The sequence below is a fragment of the Tauraco erythrolophus genome, chromosome 1 (assembly GCF_009769465.1).
Source record: "Tauraco erythrolophus isolate bTauEry1 chromosome 1, bTauEry1.pri, whole genome shotgun sequence".
NCBI lineage: Eukaryota > Metazoa > Chordata > Aves > Musophagiformes > Musophagidae > Tauraco > Tauraco erythrolophus.
In genome coordinates, this window is record NC_141465.1 from 102,732,771 (window position 1) to 102,754,507 (window position 21,737).

At 41.1% G+C, this 21,737-nt stretch overlaps 1 protein-coding gene across 1 annotated transcript in view; it reads right to left on the reverse strand.

The window, feature by feature from the left end:
• ENOX1 (ecto-NOX disulfide-thiol exchanger 1) overlaps positions 1 to 21,737 on the reverse strand; it is a 147,283-nt gene that overhangs the window by 38,543 nt on the left and 87,003 nt on the right. The window contains exons 8-9 of the mRNA XM_086611875.1: positions 4,257 to 4,440; position 4,149 (exon numbers count right to left, since the gene is read on the reverse strand). Of these exons, the coding sequence (XP_086468001.1) occupies position 4,149; positions 4,257 to 4,440 (185 nt within the window). The remainder of the gene's footprint in view (positions 1 to 4,148; positions 4,150 to 4,256; positions 4,441 to 21,737) is intronic.

Genomic DNA, 21,737 nt, shown 5'->3' on the forward strand with positions numbered 1-21,737 from the left:
TACTAATTCTAGGAGAGGCACCGTCGTGCATCCCCTGCTGATGCAGTAACCCCATGGCTAGGCTTTAATGCATCACCGCCAACCAAGGGGAGCCTGGGCTGTCGTTGTGTGTTAGAAGCATGAACCTGAGGACAGCTAATGAATCGGTCCCTTTAGGGGACCGGTGCAATGAGGTGCCTCTTCCATGTCCCAGATACACCTCAGCATTTGCAATAGCAGAATTGTAGGGACTTGTGTACATTTTCTGGAGAAAATATAGGTTGAAGCATGGTTTAAATGGGGATTTCTGGATGACACCCTTGCCTGCAGGAGCTTAAATTCAGCTAATTGTGCTCAGGGAGTTGTGAAAGGAAAGTGCTATCATACATTTACATGATGCAATGAAGCACTGTAGAGAATTACCAGTCTATTGGCAAATGAACCAGTTCAGGAATCAGTACAGCTGTGCAAGCATGGCCCCACACCTCAGCCAATTAAGCCTCACGAAAAGGTGGCACTAACCTGTTCAAATAGAGAGCCATGTTAAAGGATGTATGCTCTGCAGACTTAGGACTAACTTGAGAAGTAAAACATTGCACCGATGGCTGTGCTACAGAGGTGGTTCATGAACAACCCTGAATGACCAGTAAAAAATCTAAAGTTTACTTGGATTTGTGCTAATGAGTGCCATCGCCTGTGGGGCAAACTGACATTTTCAAAGGCTTGTCACGTTATCAATTTCAGGCAGACTTCATAAAGGATACGGAAACCACATCATTAATTCAATAGCGACTCACTGTCAAATTCTTGAGTCCTTGTTTCAAAGCATGATGGTGGCAAGTGCATTTCCTCAAGAATTTTCCTTGGTGGGTAACAAATGAGAAAACCATAGTTTTCAACACTTTGTTCTGGAAAGCTAAAGCATTGTTGATGAGAATTTTTCAAAAGAATTTTGCTTGCTACTCCACATAGAATATACTAACCCAAATGGTTGAAATTTGAAGAAATTATATATCCACTGAAAACTGAGTCTTCCAACGGCAAGCATTAAGTAACACTACTAGGTGAAATTTTCTGCATTACCTATAGTCATGTAGCTAGTAAAACATTTCAGACAGAGAGAAAGATTCAGAAAGAAGATTCACAGCTGTGCTGTGAAGTATTGTAAAATAGTTACAACTAAAACATCCTTCCTTGTGATCACAGACTTTGTTAGAGAATACCAACACTACTGGAAAAACTGAGCCATTCGAAAAGTGATCTGCTTGGTATGTGTCTTCTCATATAGAGATAAATTGAAGGCAATACTACCTATGCAGGCAGTGGACAAGTTAATTCAATTTCCATCTCAAAATCAGGTAAAGTGTATCTCATTTGTTACCATGGATACAAGACATTATTTCCATTTGTTTGAGGTCTCACAGCAGGTATGAAATTAAACCGTGACACAGTTTTATGGAGGAAGTTGACTAAAATCCCGTAAGTTCAATGTCATTAGTTGAAAGGATTTTTCTTTCTTAGATACAATAAATAAGCAAGTTGCTACTACTGCCCATAAGGTATACTTCATAGGCACACAATTGTGTGATTTTGCTGATGCTACTTTGGATCAGTAGGAGTGATGGAAAAGAAAATAAACATTCATTTCATCAGTCCTGCAAATGTGGTAAAGAATCCTGAAAAACGTCCAGATGGTGGAAGCACATTAAAAATACATTGATGTTGTGTTATTTGCTATTGTTTGGCACCAAATATGTTTAGAAAAAATTTCTTGATTCTGAAAATGCATCCCCTTTTTTTCTCAGATAAATTTACTTTTCATGCTGCAGCTCGAATCACTTGTTCTCTAGTTTTCAAAGTTAGAAGTATAAGAGATGTATAAAAAAGTGGGGGAGAATGAAGACGAAGAAGAAAAATACATTTTTTTTTAATGCTGACATATATGCAGGGTTCAGAAATTCAATGGCATTCAGTTTACCTTGTCTGAAATTAATTTTAATATATACAAAAGGATAAAAGGGAATACAGGTCTTCTTGTTAAATTATTACTACTCAAGTCCTGGCTATATGTTTAATATTTCATAGAGAGACTGATTTCCATAGATGCTGAGCACCTGCTATACTGATGGATTTCTGCTAAGGTTGCCATCTCTCAACATTACAAAACCAAGCTGAGATAAACATAGACAACCTAAATCAGAGGTTTATTTCTAAATATTCACGCATGAACTACATGGAAAGTGCAAAGGTTATGCGATGTCATGGCTATGGCTAATCATCGAAATCCAAAGCCATCATCCGGCTGCTTAATTGACTGTAATTTCCCACCAAATATTCTGAACTCCACCTCCCGTGCTTCTGTATTGCTGCCCTCCTCAGCATATTGTCAGACTGGATTATCTGCAATGTCTTCTCCAGCTCTTTGGGCCATCTCTAATTATATCCCATTGGGAGTTAGTAGATCTGACCCCGAGATGGCAAACTAGAAAAATTCAGTACCTCACAGCAAATTGTCACGAACATAGAAACTCTCAGAGGAATAGGGACTACAGCGTCCATCGCTAACTGAACAGAGAGATAAGGAAGTTGCTTTCTGTTATTGACTTGCATTATAAACATTTGCTTGAAATTACAATAGAAATCTATTGATATTCTACAGACCTTGATTATCCTCATCCAGACCCCAGGTAGGAAATGATAATAACGCAAAATGAGCATTAGGGCTCTAGCATTTTGATTAGTAGCATTTTGTGCCCAAATTTTCACTAATGTTAATGGAGAACTAGCACCAGGCTGAAATTTAGCACAATATTTATATATGCAGTTAAATTTAATGAAGCCAGTGATATTTAGTATACATTTATACAGGGATAAGATCGTGAATAGACCTCAGCATATCTAAAGTATACTGAAACCTCAAGTATTTCTGATTAATGACTTTATTCCTAAGTTCAGGAAAGATTTTATTCCTGAATTATCAATGACTTGTTTTTATTTTCAAATATTTTGTTCAGAATTATTCACTACTATGCCATAAATCACCCCAACTTTGTAAAACTCTGCAGGCTTAAAGGAGCTTAGTTCATATAAGCACACATATAGGCTTGTCTTGTGCCTCAGTTAATTTGGTGTTAGGCTGCATTTGAAGAGTTGTTGGATTCAATGGGTCCCATGATAGCCATGCAATCCTACCCAACTAGACAGCTCCTACGAAAATGATGTCTCCTGGATTCGTCATTAAAAAGCAGCTTAGTACAATCTGGAAGTGGGTACAACTTGTCCCCTTCTGGAATCTAATAACCGGAGTGACAGAGGAGCGCATGCATCGCTCCAGGACACAGATGAAGGAGTCAAAATTGACTTCTGCAGTGACATCTTGAGAAGCTCCATTCTAGATGACAGCCTAATCCAGTGTCATGGGGCACCACTGCCCTTGTGCTGTCACATATCAGCTGAATACAAGTGCCTGGGCAGGAAGGATGTTACACGCATGCATGTTGAACGAGGGGTGCTTATGTGTTACTGGACTTGTCAGGTGAAGCAGTGGGAAGTCTTGTCCAACACAATGTGAGGAGCACATGAATGAATAAAGGAGAATGCTTATGATAAACTGACCCACCACCCCACTGCAGGGACACTTAGCAATTTCTGTCTGACTGGTGTCAGAGAAAAAGCCTTTGTTGCTGCAGTAAAACCACTTAAAAAACTGCCTGAATGAACAGGTTATATCCATGGGTCAGCATAAACGATAAAAGCTCAGGAGGCGACATTGATGTTGCTATGCACTTGCAAGGTAGCAGATGGGTAGTCTGGACAAGCTGAGGATATCTTAGTCATCCTCACACAAGAGTCAGTAGAAAAAAGACCAAGCTGAAAAGTGGAGATGCATCTAAAGATGCAGATGAATGCAAATGAAGGCACCACAGAGCACTGACTACGCTACACTGGACAAACTTTCTTGAACTTTTGTGCGGAATGAAGACCAATTGGATTAAGTGAGGAGAGCAATAGGGGATGTGCTGAAGTAATTTGCTCCTAAACAGAACATGCATAAGGACTTTCTTGAATGATCATGGGTTTACTGCTTATGAATTCCTAAAATAGCGATCCTTAAATACATCTCCAATTCCTCTTCTCCTTTCTCTCATCTAAATCCATAAGATTTTGACTCTGAAGAGAAGTCAGGACCTTTATGGCTAATGGTCTTGAGGACAGCACAGCCCCATGGTACCACTTTCCTGAAAACAAAAGACCGTGCTTTCCTTCCGTAGCAATACTGCTGCATGCCTTGCATTGTCTGCTGCAGGAACTGCAGCTGCTGGTCCTTCGTAAGGCTTTCCTCCGTTCGAAAGAGCTGTCCTTTCTCCTGTTTCAGGAGCTCCACTTCATTCCTATAAGCGTCCAGCTGCCATCGAAGACTATCGTTCTCTTCCTTTAGCGCGTACGCTTGGGCGGCTAGAGCTAAGAGAAAATGAAAACGTGAAGAAAATCAGTAAAATGGATTGTTTCCTTCCACATAATGCAGAGGACATTGTCAGGGGAGATGACAATACCGCCAAAAGCCAGCAAGACATTTAGGAGCTGAGACAAGACCCAGCAGAGCTGAAAATTATTAGGTTCTGGCAAAGACTGTAGCTGGGAAGTTATTTCCTGGGATGGAAGGAGCCATAAAGCGACCCTGGATAATTCAAACATTACTGCAATCTGGCTGCTAAATTTAGGCTTATATTTTGGGAAGAAACTGGCATGCAGTCCAAGGGCAAAGCACCCACCAACTTTACAACATTTTCCCAGTTATGTTACAGGAACTGATACAACCATTCAGTATTATACTACTGTAGCAGCCAGATGTTCCAATCAGGTCTGTGCTAAGGAATTTGACTATGTAAAGTTGCTAGATTTAATCCCAAGAGAGAGGAAATACAGAGATTCCTCTCCAATCTCACCATGAACTACTTCGCAGCAATGGTTATGAGAAACCATTTAGACAGAAAATGATGTAATAGAGTGAAATTATATAAAATGCAAATGCTCAAAAAAGTGTTGGCACTACAGAACATTACTACATTAAAGGCATTGAAAGACACTTAAGTCATTTCCTTAGGAAGCTCCATTTGGCCCCTTTTCAATTTAGAATGGCATTTTTATTATCATAACTGATAGCAGGTGTTTGTGAAGAAATCGATTAGTATGCAGGGATGGAAATTACATTGCCAAATGACTTGCACAGTCTGCAATATAAGCTAAACTTTGTGTAGCAAAAGGCAGAAGGCTATAAAGCATGTACTAGGAACATTATTTAAATAAATTATCTGAACATAAATACATATAGGGAAGTGTGGCATTCATTACTTTAGGGATGCGGCTATCATCCTATAGAAGAACCTACTCCTGGTAGTATTTATACTTGGCAGTAGCAGTGGTCATTTGGCATAGCAAATGGCCATACTATACTATTTTCCCTCTTGGAACCTGGTAACACACAATATTACAGAGCAGCTGTAATTAAAAAACAACAATCTACCATAGCCAATTCTATCAACATTTGATAACTGAAGCACATAACTGACTGACATTCCTGATTAAATGATTTCAGGCTTGGTATCACAGAATTCTTCTTGCCCACCTACAATAGCAACGTGGTTAAACTCCAAATTACAGGAAATTGTCTATTAACTCCGTTTAATGTAATGCCTCTCTTGACTAGACCTTCTGCAGATAAAGAGTCCCCTGTCCCCCATGATAACATGATTCAACAAGTTTGTGAAATTATATCAGCAGTTAGGTAGAATGTCACAATATTTCATACCAATAAAAATCCAATAAAATGTTTTGGTTTTGGTAGGACAAATCTTTTACCAATTTTAAAATAGTACAAATGCATTATCCAAATAAATTACAGTTAAGTACTATTCAAATGCAGACATGGATTGGTTATTGCACTTAATTTGAATATTCTACAGAATCTCTCTGGAAGATTTAGCAACAGCTACAGTATTGTTACATCAAATTAAATTGTTCTGAAAAGCATGTAATCATCCTTCCTGACAAAATTTACCCTCAAGAAATTGCAATGATGAGTCCAATGGGCAAATAAGAGGATGAAATTTCCTTTTGTTTTTTTTTTCGAGAGCCAGTAAGTTGTAATAAACAGAGGGAAATAAAAAAAAGAAAAAAAAGACCAAGCAAATCAAAACCTTAATCTGACAAAAACTCAAGTCAAAATTAAATTGCTTTGGTTGGACAGGACCTCTAAAGATCATCTACTCCAACCGCCTTGCTATGGGCAGGGACATCTTCCACTAGATCAAGTTGCTCAAAGTCCCATCCAATCTGACTTGGAACACTTCCAATGATGGGGCATCCACAACTTCTCTGAATCACCTGTTCCAGTGTCTCACTGTCCTCATAAAAAATGTCTTCCTTATGTCCACTCTAAACCTACCCTCTTTCAGAAAACCATTGTCCCTTGTCTCATCACTGCAGGCCTTGATAAAAAGTCTCTCTGTCGTTTGTATTTCTTACTCTTCTCCCACATGTTGCGGTTTAGCCCAGACGACAACTAAACACCACGCAGTCATCGTTCTCCTTCCCCCACCCCTGGGAAATGGGGAAGGCAATTAAAGGGGAAAAGGGAAGGAGACTCATGGGTTGATATAAAACAATTAAATAATAGTAATAATAACAACAACATTATAATTAAACGTAATAATGACAAAAAATAGTAATAACTCATGATATAAGAACAATTAAATAATAGTAGTAATAATAACAAAACATTATAAAATTAAACGTAATAATGACAAAATATTAAAATACATGGGGAAAAATGATAATAATAGATATAAACAAACGATGCGCAGTGTAATTGCTCATCACCCCGTGACCAATGCTTGTCCCGTCCCAGCAAGTGATCCTTAAACAAGTAAGTCCCAACGCCACAATCCTGGACTAGCGAGAGGCCCAAGAAGAGCAGGAGAGAGACAGAATTCTGAGAGACCAAGAGTATGAGAAACTCCTCAGAAGAGAGTTCCAACTTCCTGGTCAACCCTCATCTATATATCAGCCATGGCGTTGCATTATATGGAATATTCATTGGCCAATTTGGTCCCCAATCCTAAGTCTAAATTCAAATCATAAGGGAGTTGTGGGCCCTCCTCCCTCAGTCTGTTGTGCTCCTGCACACTGGCAAGAACATGAGAAGTTGAAAGGTCCTTGAGGTCTCAGTGCCAGCTATAAACATCAGTGCGCTATCAGCATTCTTCTCATAACAAATCCCATACCAGATCCAAAACACAGAGCTATTCTAGCTACTCTGCTAAAAAGAAAAACTAACTCTGTCTCAGCTGAAATCAAGACATCAAAATTTAAACTTTTGGGTATTTTAATGTAATACTCAATTCTCACCAGAAACTGCCTACTCTTCTGCTCTCTGAGAGCATGAAAGGAGACTATCATGGACATACTCAAGTTTTTTCAGTGGCTTGGAAGCAGCTGCTCATGTGCTTTCCACCACCTAATCCAGCTTTAAAAAACTTCTGAGAGCTGCTGAATAAGTGAAGGGCATAAGATCTACATGCCTGTAATCACCATCCCCACTGAAATGTGGGTTAGGACCCAGATTTAACTGAGGTTCAGGCTGCTCTGCCTGGAAAGGCTGCTGTTGTATATTTTTCTGGGTCACTCTACAGACTGGTTGGAGACTCCTTCTCCTTTTGCTCTCCTATGTCATTTCAGGCTATTGAGTGGGGCTAGGGACAGCATGAGAAGTCGGCTATAGGGGCAGCAAATTAAGGGAGATGGAAAGGGCTACGACATATTGCAAAAGTAAGTAACCTGTAGGTGAAGAATCTATCAGGGTTTAAAAAATGACTTATCCAAATGGAACAAGTCATAGTATATATGAGCAGTGAAGGTAACTGCCCATTTTTCCTGTAGAAATACCATCTGGCTTTCCTACTGTTAAAAAAAAATATCAGAGTTGCACCTCTGCCATTATTTTATTTCATTATTTTAAAATTGTATTTAGTATACTGCATTAAAACCAGTATGACAATTTCATTGCGTCCCATCCAAGGGCAAGTGCCCTGTTATTCTAGATTGCAGACACTGCAAGACACAAAACTGTGTTTGGAAGAGGTTGCAATCTGTTTTAAGCCAAATGGAAATATCCCAAACAAGCTAAAGTGAGAGAATAGGAATACAGCAGAGATAAGTTTGTGATATCAGGCAGGATTCCCAGAAGTGTGCAGTTTCTTATCAACATTATTATATGCTCTGGTGATCTTCCTAGTCATTTATAGTAAACAATTGAAGACAAAGTCCAAGGAAAAAATGTCCTCAAATAAGGAGGATACAACACATATAGCAGCAGTGTGACAGAATACTAAATTGTCACAAGCTTTTAAATGAATTAATCATAGATAAGAGTCCACAAATGGTATGGCACTAAACACATGTAGTTCCTTTGCTATTTAGTGTAAAGCTACAGATAGTCGTTTCCCAACATGTTTGGACAGAGCAGTTAGCAGAATCATAGAATCTTAGAATGGTTTGAGTTGGAAGGGACCCTAAAGATCACTTAGTTTCAACCCTCATGCCATTGGCAGAGACACCTTCCACTAGACCAAGTTGCTCAAAGCCTCATCAGAAAAGGAGAATAAGTCAAAGAAAGACAGCTGGTGGGCACCAGGGGCTCCAGCTTATTCAACGCTGGGTAGCAGTTTTAAACAAAATCAGAAACATTATTTGTGTTGACCTAACATAATTATAGTTTTAAGATATTTATATTTTAGTGCATTAAAATTAAAATAATCCCGGATTCAGTCTAATGTCTCTTTTGATTCCAATAAATATCTATTATATAAAAATAATATAATTATTTTAATTATATTTTGTTTATATTATGTATATTGATATGTAATCCATTACATATTATATAAGAAAGGCACTCCATTGAATACTAAATTAAAATTAGAGGAGAATTTGTGGGGAAAAGGGAATCTGCATTTAAGAAAGTAAATATTTTCCAATTTTTTACAAAAAATTTTGCTATGACTTCATTGACAAAGCTGATGAATGTAGTTTTACTAGAAAAATAAGTTTATTCAGCTCATCTCAATGCTACCTCTCAAACTATTTTAAGTTTGGTAGTTCAGATACTGACCTACAAAAACCCTCTGAAACATGCTAAAAAAGTATCTTAGTGTAAAAAGAAATGAATGCTGAAAGCATTTACAGAAGAACTATACACAAGGAAGCCATATCAAAAGAAAACTTTGACAGGAATCTCAAATAGCTGCCTGCGCTGCAAGAAGAAAATACTCCTACCTGAACAAACACAGCTGGAAACCAGCTCAATATATGCTTTACAGCATTTTCACTGAAGGATTCAAAATGATACCTGCCAGTCTCAGAGAAGCAGCTGGAAGATTAGACACAGGTAAGTGAGGGAAACCCTCACATTGATATTTTGAGGGCATCTAAGAAGTTAGCGTGATTTTCTTGTGCTGAGGCAGAAGCGTTACATACAGTTTGGCAAAGCCTCCGTGGCAAGATAGACTCCGTGTAGTGGAGCCAGGTGAGACCCAAAGCAAAAAGGCATTCTTTTTAAAACAAGAAGTGACCAAGAAAGATCAGAAATGACCAGAAATGACCAGAAGTGATCAGAAATCCACTGAAGGCTAAAGATACACTGATTGACTGATGTCTCAGAAGAAACAAACAATTAACTTTCTTTTTCTAGGACATCTATCTCGGATAGTTTGGAGCATGCTTTCTTTATAAGTAGTAGTGATCTGAACTTTTTACTTTTAGTAAAAATTACATTTAACCTAAATACATAATAATGCCCACTGGAGCCAATGTAGAGTAACTCTTCACAGGTGATACAGGGTAATAGTAACATTTTATGTCTCACATCATATCATCACAGCCAGCAAATAAAGTGAACATCCCAAATCTCTGAATGCATCCGTTTACTGAGGAAATTAGGGAAAATTTTAAATTTTCTACCAGTTTTATTAACGTACATCTGGACTGTGCATTTCTCATTAGAGGACGCCCTAATAACATTATGGTTAACATTAATGGCAGACTACTAATTTGCACACTGGGGACACTCTGAGTTGAAATGCATAGGCTAGCTTATCTCAAGAGTCTGAGGCAATCTGGAAGTAGTAGCTGAAAAACAAATGAGCAAACACTAACAACAAATGCAGAAAACCATCTTGTAAATTCAAGAGCACAGACTTCCTTTAGTTCCTCCTAGCAGAACTTTCTCTATAGATTTTTTTTTTCTACATGTGTATAGAAATAGATTACAAAACTGAAAACTTCTGTGCTTATTTGTCTGTCTTCAGACTTTTGGTTCTAGCCTCTTTAGTAGAATTTCTCAGGGTTTTGGAACTTTAGCCAATGTATCTATGCAGTGACGTGGATGAAAACAAATGAAGAGCATATTCCCAAATCTTCCTGCCGTCTGAGTTTACTAATGCCATTATCCTAATTTCCTGACTTGAAAATAAGGTTTAAAATGATATAATGCTCCTTTTGATAACATCAACAAGAAAAGCATCAAAAACTGTCAAAATGATGGCTGTTATTATGGTAATTTTTTGCATCACTCCATTGCAGAGCATTTACAATGTCAAAAAAAGCCATCTTACAAGACATAGCTACTTCTTCAAAGAGTTTTCTGAACAAATGTGAGACAAGAGAAATAAGGACACAAAGTTCACCACTATAAATACAAACAATAAAGATATTCTTGGCCTCTAGCTAGCTTGCTTGTTTTTCAGACAGATGAACTGTGAAGCAGTACAACCAGGGGAAAATCAGCATGGAAAAATGTTTCTGGCGGATCTGGAGGGCATGAGCTATGTCTTTGCTGTAGAAAACAGGGTAAGTTACAGAATAATGGCATTTGTCATTCATAAGGAAGATGGTCTTAGCAGAAGTACAGTGTGGATGGTCTTAGGAAATATGTTGTGTGTTATCTTGAGAAAAGGCTCTAGTGAGGGCCAAACAAAAGGAACTCCTGATGAGGTTGTGAGGTTTGGGTATGAATTTTGACAGAATAAAAGGCGGAGGTCAGATTCTAGGAAAAGCAACATGGAACACAAGAAATGTCTGGACCTGAGTTCAATATGTGAATGAAGAGAAAACGAAGCGTGGTAGGACTCCTGGTGGTGGCACAAGAAAGACGGTGACATTTTTAACAGTTACTGGGTTTAAGGAGGAAGAGTTCAAAAGTGAGTAATGGACTCGATTTCATGCTGAATGTGAAACTGTGAAAGAATACACTGGTGTACATGTGCTGGCAGGTCCAGAAAGGGCGACATTGAGATTGGGGCTGCCTTGACAGAAGAAACTTTCAGTTTCATAGACTAGATGAGACCACTGGACCCTCATTCATTTTTACACTATAAGGTTCTACTTAGTGCTTCAGCCCACAGGAAATTAAATTTTATGCTTCAGTCTGAGGATTCCATTGTGGTCACTCAGTGACAGGGTGCGTGTGAGGTGATGCCAGTGAATGACTCACACCTTGAGGTGGATGGGAAGGTCAGGTTTGCAGAAGGTCCGCAAGGTGCTGGGAAGAAAGGCACAGCCCTCATTGCAGATGGAAAGCTGGATGGTCTCCAAGGTGGTGGGACACACTGAGCAACTAGAGAAGCTTTAACTTATGTCCACTGTGAACTGTCAAAGCTGACCCTCTCTGTATTCTCCACTAGTTGTCATCTCCTGGCAGAATGAGTTGAGGCTGTTGTTACCTATAACTGCCCAGGTATAGACCCATTGATCTTATCCTTGACTTTCGTAAACCCTGCCATAAAAATTGAGCTCTGGGAACAAGTTTTAGTATACATGTGCTCTGTGTACAGTTCAAAAGCATTTGGGAAAGTGACTCTTTGATGGTATCCCCAAGAAGCTTTCTGGAAGAGTAAGACTAAGCTACTTCTTGATTGCTTTGAGGCACTTTCTCAGCCCACTTTACAGCAATGTAAGGCTCCTGAGTCCTCCGGTATCTAAAGTGGTTTTGATCCATTGCCTTGAGTTCCTAGAGGACGCTTCCTTTCTTTATAAACTGTTACTAAATACCTGTTCACCAGCATAAATAGTGCTCGGATGTCAATGACGGGTGAATATAAATAGAACGTCTGATATTAGCAGAAAAGCAACGTTATTCCTATACTGCATTCTTTAAATAAATGCCTCTTACATTGTTCTCCCATGTTTCCACAAAATAGACTATGTCACTCGGCATTTAGAAAGAAAATTCTTTGGTTAAAGCTTGAAAGCAGCTAGCTAACTAGCCTGAATAAACTCTGAAAATAGAATTAGAATGGTATAAAAATAAATAATTTGGGGCAATTACAAGCTAACCTAGGCATGAACAGTTTTTTCTTTCCCCCTTCAGACTTATAATGTAACCAAACAATGATGTAATTTCCACATTTTTTTCTACTGTTGGGCACACTTCATGTGAATGTCTCAGTACCTGCAAATTTAAACTCTAAGGGCACTAATTATCCTATATGAGGAGGGGTTATTGCCATTAATGCTAGTGGGAGTTAGAGCCTGCACACTGGGAGGGAGATTTACTTTTATGAAACTTGCTTTACTCAGGTGCAGTTGCTTCAAATTCCTTTCTTCACCATGCAGCCTATGTTCAATGCAGAGAAGTTCATTATACCAGTTATATTCATGATGATACCAGATGTTCAAACTGAATACTCATGAGAATTATTTTCAGGCTCCTATTCACATAAAACTTACTGGCGAACAATTAGTAAATGGAAGAATGCTGCCAAAAAAAAAAAAAAAAAGAAGAAACAAACAAAAAAAAGACAGAAAGAAAGAAAAAAGAAAAGCTGCACCATCATTTAACTGCAATTTTATCCATCCCATCCAGTACAGACAGATGTAGCATTTGAGAAACCAAAGCATTTCTCTGAAGAGAGGTTTTTCTCGGTTACAAAACTTTTTCCTGCTTAGCAAACCTCGGCAACAGCACTGTTCTTTCCTAGGTTTACGACACTAATATGCAGGCTTATTATTCCTTGTGTAATGAAGCATATCTTTGCAAATAGCAAAGAAGGTGTAGGGAAAGGGAAGGAAGATTACAGTTCAGCTGGGCCTAATAACAAAAAGTACCACGCAAATGCTGGCTCTGCAGTGGACTAAGAATGCCCCAGAAAGCAGTGCTGCCAGCTCCTGTGGTGTTATGATGAGTCTCACGATATCTGACATTTTATTCAAAGCCCTCGAGAGATCATTAACTGAAAACCTCTGCTTTAAGTTTCTGGACTGGTGGCTTCCAAACTTTCTAGACCGTGGATCAGTACTGGCTCTTTGTATTTCACCAGGCTCTCACAGATTCTGACTTTTAATTAAAAACACTAACAAGGCAATTTAATCTCACTGTTTCAGCCAGTCCTACAAATGAGATGCAGATTACTTACTGGAGTCTTTCAAGTGATCATTGGCTCAGGAGCACAGTTTGGGATCATTGATCTAGGCCTCATGGCTGCAGAAAACCTGCTTGAAGAGTGAACCAACTTTCTCTAAAGGGCTCAAAAGACAGAAAGCTATTCTCCTACTTTGAATGAGTCTTTCTACCTCTGTCTTCATACCTTCCTCTCTTTACTACTGTACTTGTTCTGTTCAGTTTGTTTCCTCCCTCAGCTCCAAATGCATGTATCCTTCTCTTTCTTCATTTGTAATTCCCAGTTGCCTGACATTTCCAGATGATTCTCTCTCCCTCACTCATACTTATTTTGCAGAACGTTCTCCAGTCCCCTCTCACTCAGCTCTGTACCAGGTAAATTGCAGCATTAAGTGTTTTGGACTTTTCCTACAAAGATGTCACATCACATTACTGCAATGTGTATTTAGAATTTGGAAGAGACCACCTTATTACAATAATATCAAAGCCTGTCACATTTTAGGTCTATTTTACTTGACAGCATCTCTTTGGAGAACAGGAATCTACGTAGCTCGTAAATGATATTTTGACAGTTGCTAGTTAATTCCCATTGAGAATAGTTTCTCCAGGTCACCTCTTTAAAGCAAAGGGCCCTTGTTTCCTCTCCTTTTTGGGTTGCATTTCTTCTACTGCCACCCATGATCCTGGGCTGCATCCAAAGAAGCATGGCCAGCAGGTCGAGGGAGGTGATTCTGCCCCTCTACTCTGCTCTCGTGAGACCCCACCTGCATTCAGCTCTGGAGTCCCAACACAAGAAGGACATGGAGCTGCTGGAGCGAGTCCAGAGGAGGGCCATGAAGATGATCCAAGGGCTGGAGCACCACTGCTATGAAGACAGGCTGAGAGAGTTGGGGCTGTTCAGTCTGGAGAAGAGAAAGCTCTGGGGTGATCTTATAGCAGTCTTCCAGCACCTGAAGGGGGCCTACAGGAAAGCTGGAGAGGAAGTTTTTACAAGGGCGTGTAGTGATAGGACAAGGGGCAATGGCTTTAAACAGAAAGAGGGGAGATTTAGATTAGATATAAGGAAGAAATTTTTTACACTGAGAGTGGTGAGGCACTGGAACAGGTTGCCCAGAGAAGTTGTAGATGCCCCATCCCTGGAAGTGTTCAAGGCCAGGTTGGATGAGGCTTTGGGCAACCTGGTGTAGTGGAGCGTTTCCCTGCCCATGGCAGGGGAGTTGGAACTAGGTGATCTTTGCAGTCCCTTCCAACCCAAACCATTCTATGATTCTATGATTCTATGGTATGTACTGACTTGGCTTACTTATAAGGGGAGACAGGAGAAGGAAGAGTCGACTCTGCATAGACAGCTGTGATGGGTGGACTGTCACTTGGGTTAGTTGTTGTGTTGCCTTTCCTGCTTGGTTCTCCTCTTTAATTAGGGGCTTAGGAAGCAAGCCATTCTAAGAAAATTTAGGGATATAACTTATCAAAAATAGTAGCTGTTCTCAGATATTTTAAGTTCAGTAAAAATCACTCGTTCTCACTGCTTATCAGAGTATTTGGTTTGTGATGATGAATTTTTCAGATACTTATGACTTATATTTACTAATACTGCTTTCTTAGCTAATTATAATTAATCAAGCACTGAATGTCTTTTGAGGTTCTGCTTTTTTTCCCCTAATTGAGAAGTAGAACTGTTGCAACACTTCTGCAGAACTGTGGTTTAAAGAAGCCAGCAAAGAAGCGAATTTTCCTTCTAATCAATGACATTAAAAAAATTACTATATTCCTGTAACAATCAAAATCAACAGAGGAAATTTTATTCTCAAGGGAGGCATATGTTCACTCAGGTAAGAAAATCGTTGGTTACTGGGGAGATGCCAAGTGGCATTGATGACCCTCTCCCACACCACTAATGAAAAGATACTGCTTGTATTAATGGTGCTTTGCAACTGAGGGTACAGACATTTGAACTCTGCGCAGCACAAGAGGTGCTGGTGAATGCTCAGTGTTTCATACATGTTATGTTAATCTCATGTATATTGCATAAATGGATTGTAGGTATGTGTGTACATGTGATACACAAATTACTTAGGATATTCGAACATTACTGTGTATAGGTAAACCTCTGTATAGGTAGGTTACTGATGGTTACTTCTTAGGAGTCAAAGTAATTGCTATATTTTTTTCAGACTTAAACAACAAGCACTGGCATTTACAAGACGGGTGGCTGCATTCCTACTGTTGGCATTCGAACTAGGAATTGCATTCAGGCCCAGCACCACTGTGACAACTTGAAAAAAAATCTGTAGGACTTACAAATATGAAGAAACTGTCATTGCTACTTGAAAACAAACTTGACAGTGTGCATTTGAATCCCTTAAATTGTCACATTCATTAGGGAAGGAAGGGCTAATGTGAGTGTTTGAAGTGACTGTGGTGTTTTGAATTGTTCTGATTTATAATAGGAAAATTTTGTTCATAAAGTGCTCTTTATGCCTGTGAGGATAAACCACCTTTGTACGAAATTCTATTGCACCTTAAATTGTAGGACAGCATTTAACCAGCTATCTCTCTGACCTTGTAGTGGATTGGAGGGCTGAGCTAATTTTTCTTTTAAAATTGAGCATAATGCTGAAATATTTGCTTGGTTACTTTGGCCTTTGATAAAAATGGATCTTAAATATGGGAATGTTTTAACCCCTTTAGAAGGCATAAGCAAATGATCACATGAAGCTTGTAATTTCTTGTCACATTCAGAGACAGCATTTCTTGACCCATTTATCCCTTACGTGAATGGAAGGGTGTCCAGAAGAGCTGCATCTGCAAGTCAAAACCTCCTTTTCTCCCTCCATCTCGCCTTCAGCATACTCAGTATCTTCAAATAGAAGCCACTGTGCTTTTCCACAATTTAATATGTTTAGTAGGTATTTTCTCAGCTACTGAAAATAAAATGTGTTGCCAACTTGCAGATGACAGGGTTCTACAGAGCTTAGTGGTACTTCCAGTCCTTTCAGAAACAGAAAATTTATTGAAATTTGCAAAAAGTGTGTAACTTTGAAGACATAACTGTGAAATACTCCTTGTACCAGACTTTCTGGGTAAGCCACTGCTTAGGACTTTGTATGTGTGGGTGTTGAGCAGAAGGTGAGTGCAAACACTCTGAGCAGCAGGCAGTAGTTTGTGGGATCAAGGTCTAAGAGCGCAGGCATCACAAAACCTATCAACAAAACATGATGAGACAGATGACTATCTGATAATAGAACACGGAGAGAGCTATTGGTTTTATCGTGTTCTTCGTCGACTGTTAAAAATGTTCACTTGTCTTCAGAGCTCAGACAAATTTAAGAAGGAATATAGTCGATATCTGACACATGACAAAGAAGCAATGAAGAAACTGGTGGTGTGGACTAGCAACCACCCAAATATCTTTAGAGAGATCCCTGGTTGACATGTGAGGTGGGCACTTGGCAATCGTAGAAGCAGCTCAGCAATCACTGGATACAAGTCCTGTAAAGACATGCTTGGCACAGTTCTTGCACCTGATGAAATTTGCTATGGGGAGGGCTGAATAAATAAATAAAAATGTTGCAAATTATTTTGCCCATTCCTGCCAAAGGCAGGAAAAAAAAGGGCAATTAGAACTCCTAATTAAAAAGAAAAACCAACAAACCAAGCCACCTTTCTTTTAATACAGAAGAAACAGATTTTCCTCCTTTAGAGCTCTGTATGGTGGTGTTCAGGGAGTCACATGCTGGAATTAGTAGAGAAGTGGAATAAAATGGTGTGGTTTTGGTATGGTATCTAGCTCTTCAGTCTGTCAGTTCTCATCCTAGAGGACTGTTCTTTGCTTTCTCTTCACTTTGCCATGAAACTAAAACCAAATAAGACTAAAAGAAGATCACTCACCTCCAAGCAGCTTTGAATCCACTTGGTTTTCAACTTTATGAACCAAATCCTTCAATATATTGGTCATAAAAATGCTAAACTATGGCTACATGTCGTTAGTAAGAAGCTTATTTTCTTGAGATGGTCTTTAAGCCAAACCCAAAGAGCAGGACATCACAAAACTCCTTTGAATCTAAAATTCATTCACCAAAGTACATCAGCATCACTAAATAGCAGTAATTTTGGGAGTTTCTGTGGTCATCCAGCTTCAAGGATGAGTTCTGCTGGGTGTGTTTTTAACTGCTGACATGCAACCCCATCACAGACTGCCAGTCAGCTGCACATACAAGGAATGAGAAGCTGCATGCTTTGAAAAATCGGCGTGCTTAGCTTGCTCTCTGAAATGCCTGTATACCAATGCACGTAGCATGGGGAACAAACAGGAGGAGTGAGAAATTTGTGTTCAATCAGGAGGTTATGATCTTGTGGCAATTACTGAGACTTGGTGAGACAGCTCACATGACTGGAATGTGGTCATGGATGGCTATGTCCTCTTCAGGAAAGACAGGCCAGCAAGGCGAGGTGGTGGAGTTGCTCTTTACATGAGAGAGCAACTGGAGTGCATTGAGTTTTGTCCAGGGGCGGATCAGGAGCAAGTTGAGAGCTTGTGGGTGTGAATTAAAGGACAATCTGGCATGTGTGATACTGTTACTGGTGTCTATTACAGACCACCGGATCAGGACGAGGAGGTTGATGAGGCCTTCTACAGGCAGCTGACAGCGGTCTCGCAAATGCAGGCCCTGGTCGTCATGGGGGACTTCAATTATCCTGTATCTGCTAGAAGCCTACTCAGCCATCCATCCACAGTCCAGGGGTTCCTTCAGTGCATTGATGATAACTTCCTGATGCAATGGTGGATGAGCCTACTAGGAGAGGAGCGCTGCTGGATCTTATTCTCACTAATAAGGAGGGTCTGGTTGAAGTGCTGAAATTTGAGGGTAGCCTTGGTTGTAGTGACCATGAAATGGTGGAGGTCAGGATCTCATTGACAGGAAGAGAATACCTAGCAGAACAAGAACCCTGGACTTCAGTAGGGCCAACTTTGATCTTTTCAAACAATTGCTAGGAAAAATCTCATGGGACAGAGTACTAGAAGGTACAGGGGCCCAAGATAGTTGGTTAGCCTTCAAGGGCCTCTTCTAACCGAGCTCAAGACCTGTGCATCCCAACAGGTAGAAAGTCAAGAAAGGATACCAGAGACCTGCATGGTTAATGGAGAACTGTTGGACAAACTCAGTGGAAAAATAGAGTGTACAGATCATGGAAGGAGGGGCAGGCCACTTGGGGAGGAATATAGGTCTGCTGTTAGAGGATGTAGGGAGGCAACTAGAAAAGCTAAGACCTCCTTGGAATTAAACCTCACAAGAAAGGTCAAGGACAACAGAAAGGGCTTCTTCAAATACATTGCAGATAAACTAACACTAGAGGCAATGCAGGCCCACTCATGAATGAGGAGGGTGCCTTGGTGACAAAGGATAATAAGAAGGCGCAGAGTTACTGAATGCTTCAGGAAACAGCAAATGTCACTCTGGTCTTCAAAAAGGGCAAGAAGGAAGACCCAGGTCAGCCTCACCTCCATCCCTGGAAAGGTGATGGAACAACTTATCCTTGTGCTGTCTCTAGGCATATTAAGGATAGAGGGCATTTAGGGGCAGTCAACATGGCTTCCCTAAGGGGAAAGACGTGCTTGACAAACCTGATAGCCTTTTATGAGGAATCACCCAGTGAGTGATGAGTGGTAGAGCAGTGGATGTGGTCTATCTTGACTTCAGTAAGGCATTTGACACAGTCTCCCACGGCATCCTCACAGCTAAACTGAGGAAGTGTGGTCTGGGATGATCGGGTAGTGAGGTGGATTGTGAACTGGCTGAAGGATAGAAGCCAGACAGTAGTGGTCAATGGGACAGAGTCCAGTTGGAGGCCTGCATCCAGAGGAGTCCCTCAAGGGTCGGTACTGGACTGGTATTGTTCAACATATTCATCAATGACTTGGATGAAGGAATAGAGTGCAACGGTCCAGCAAGTTTGCTGATGACACTAAGCTGGGAGGAGTGGCTGACACACCTGAAGGCTGTGCTGGCCATTCAGAGAGACCTAGACAGACTGGAGAGTTGGGCGAGGAGAAATGTAATGAAATACAACAAGGGCAAGTGTAGAGTCTTGCATCTGGGTAAGAACAACACCCATGCACCAGTACAAGTTGGGGACTGAACAGTTGGGGAACAGCACAGGGGAAAGGGACCTGGGGGTCCTGTGGGACAGCAGGATGACTATGAGCCAGCAATGTGCCCTTGTGGCCAAGAAGGCCAATGGCATCCTGGCGAGTATTAGAAGGGTTTGGTTAGTATGTCGAGAGAGGTTCTTCTCCCCCTCTGCTGTGCCCTGGTGAGGCCGCATCTGGAATATTGGGTCCAGTTCTGGGTGTTCTTGTGTGATCTTATCTAGGTAGTCCTGCTCCCGGCAGGGGGATTGCCTCAGTCCTTCACTGGCAAGAGCTCCAGCAGCATGGCCCAAGTCACGGAAGGCAAAGGCAGGGACTGGGAGAAGGAAGAACAGCCCACTGTAGGAGAAGATCAGGTTCGAGACCATCTAAAGAACCTGAAGGTGGACAACTCCATAGGATCTGACGAGATGCATCTGTGGGTCATGAGGGAACGGGCAGATGAAGTTGCTAAGCCACTATCCATCATATTTCAGAAGTCGTGGCAACCTGGTGAAGTTCCCAATGACTGGAAAAGGGGAAACATAGCCCCCATCTTTAAAAAGGGGAAAAAGAAGACCCAGGGAACTACTGGCCAGTCAGTCTCACCTCTGTGCCCAGCAAGATCATGGAGCAGATCCTCCTGGCGACTATGCTAAGGCACATAGAAAACAGGGAGGTGACTGGTGACAGCCAACATGGCTTCACTAAGGGCAAATCCTGCCTGACTAATTTGGTGGCCTTCTATGATGAGGTTACAGCTTTGATGGATAGGGGAAGAGCAACTGGCATCACCTACCTGGACTTATCCAAAGCATTTGATACTGTCCCACATCACATCCTTGTGTCTAAACTGGAAAGACATGGTTTTGATGGATGGACCACTCGGTGGATAAGAAATTGGCTGGATGGTTGCACTCAAAGAGTTATGGTCACGGTTCACGTCCACGTGGAGGCCAGTGACGGGTGGTGTTCCTCAAGGGTCAGTACTGGGGCCAGTGCTATTTAACATCTTTGTTGGAGACATGGACAGTGGGAATAAGTGCACCCTCAGCAAGTTTGCAGATGAAACCAAGTTGGGTGGTGTTGTGGACACGCTGGAGGGAAGGGATGCCATCCAGAGGGACCTTGACAGGCTGGAAAGGTGGGCCTGTGAGAACCTCATGAAGTTCAACAAGGCCAAGTGCAAGGTCCTGCATGTGGGTTGGGGCAATGCCAAGCACAAGTACAGGCTGGACAGAAAATGGATTGAGAGCAGCCGTGAGGAAAAGGACTTGGGAGTTCTGGTGGATGAGAAGCTCAACATGAGCCGGCAATGTGCACTGGCAGCCCAGAAAGCCACCAGGTCCTGGGCTGTATCAAAAGAAGCATGGCCAGCAGGTCGAGGGAGGTGATTCTGCCCCTCTACTCAGCTCTCGTGAGACCCCACCTGCAGTACTGCGTTCAGCTCTGGAGTCCCCAACACAAGAAGGACACAGAGCTGCTGGATCGGGTCCAGAGGAGGGCCACGAAGATGATCCGAAGGCTGGAGCTATGAGACAGGCTGAGAGAGTTGGGGCTGTTCAGCCTGGAGAAGAGAAGGCTCCAAGGTGATCTATTGCAGCCTTCCAGTACTTCAAGGGGGCCTAAAGGAAAGCTGGAGAGGGGACTTTTTACAACGCGTGTAGTGATAGGACAAGGGGCAATGGCTTTAAATTGAAAGAGGGCAGATTTCAATTAGACATAAGGAAGACATTTTTCACTCTGAGGGTGGTGAGGCAGTGGAACAGTTGCCCAGAGAAGATGTGGATGCCCCATCCCTGGAAGTGTTCAAGGCCAGGTTGGATGAGGCTTTGGGCAACCTGGTGTAGTGGAGCGTTTCCCTGCCCATGGCAGGGGAGTTGGAACTAAGTGATCTTTGCGGTCCCTTTCAACCAAACCATTCTATGATTCTATGATTCTATGATTCTATGATTGGACGAGATGATCGTTTGAGGTCCCTTCCAATCCCTAACATTCTGTGTGTGAAAAGGAAACTTTTTTAATGCTTTGGAAACTTCAGCCAGCCTTGCATGTCTCATGACATAAGGATGCTCCCCAACATGCTAATAGGAGTTTAGAAACTTATACTGACATTGGAAAAGATTCTGCTTTCTGATCATTGCTAAGGTGACAATGATCAGGTCACCTTAGCAATGG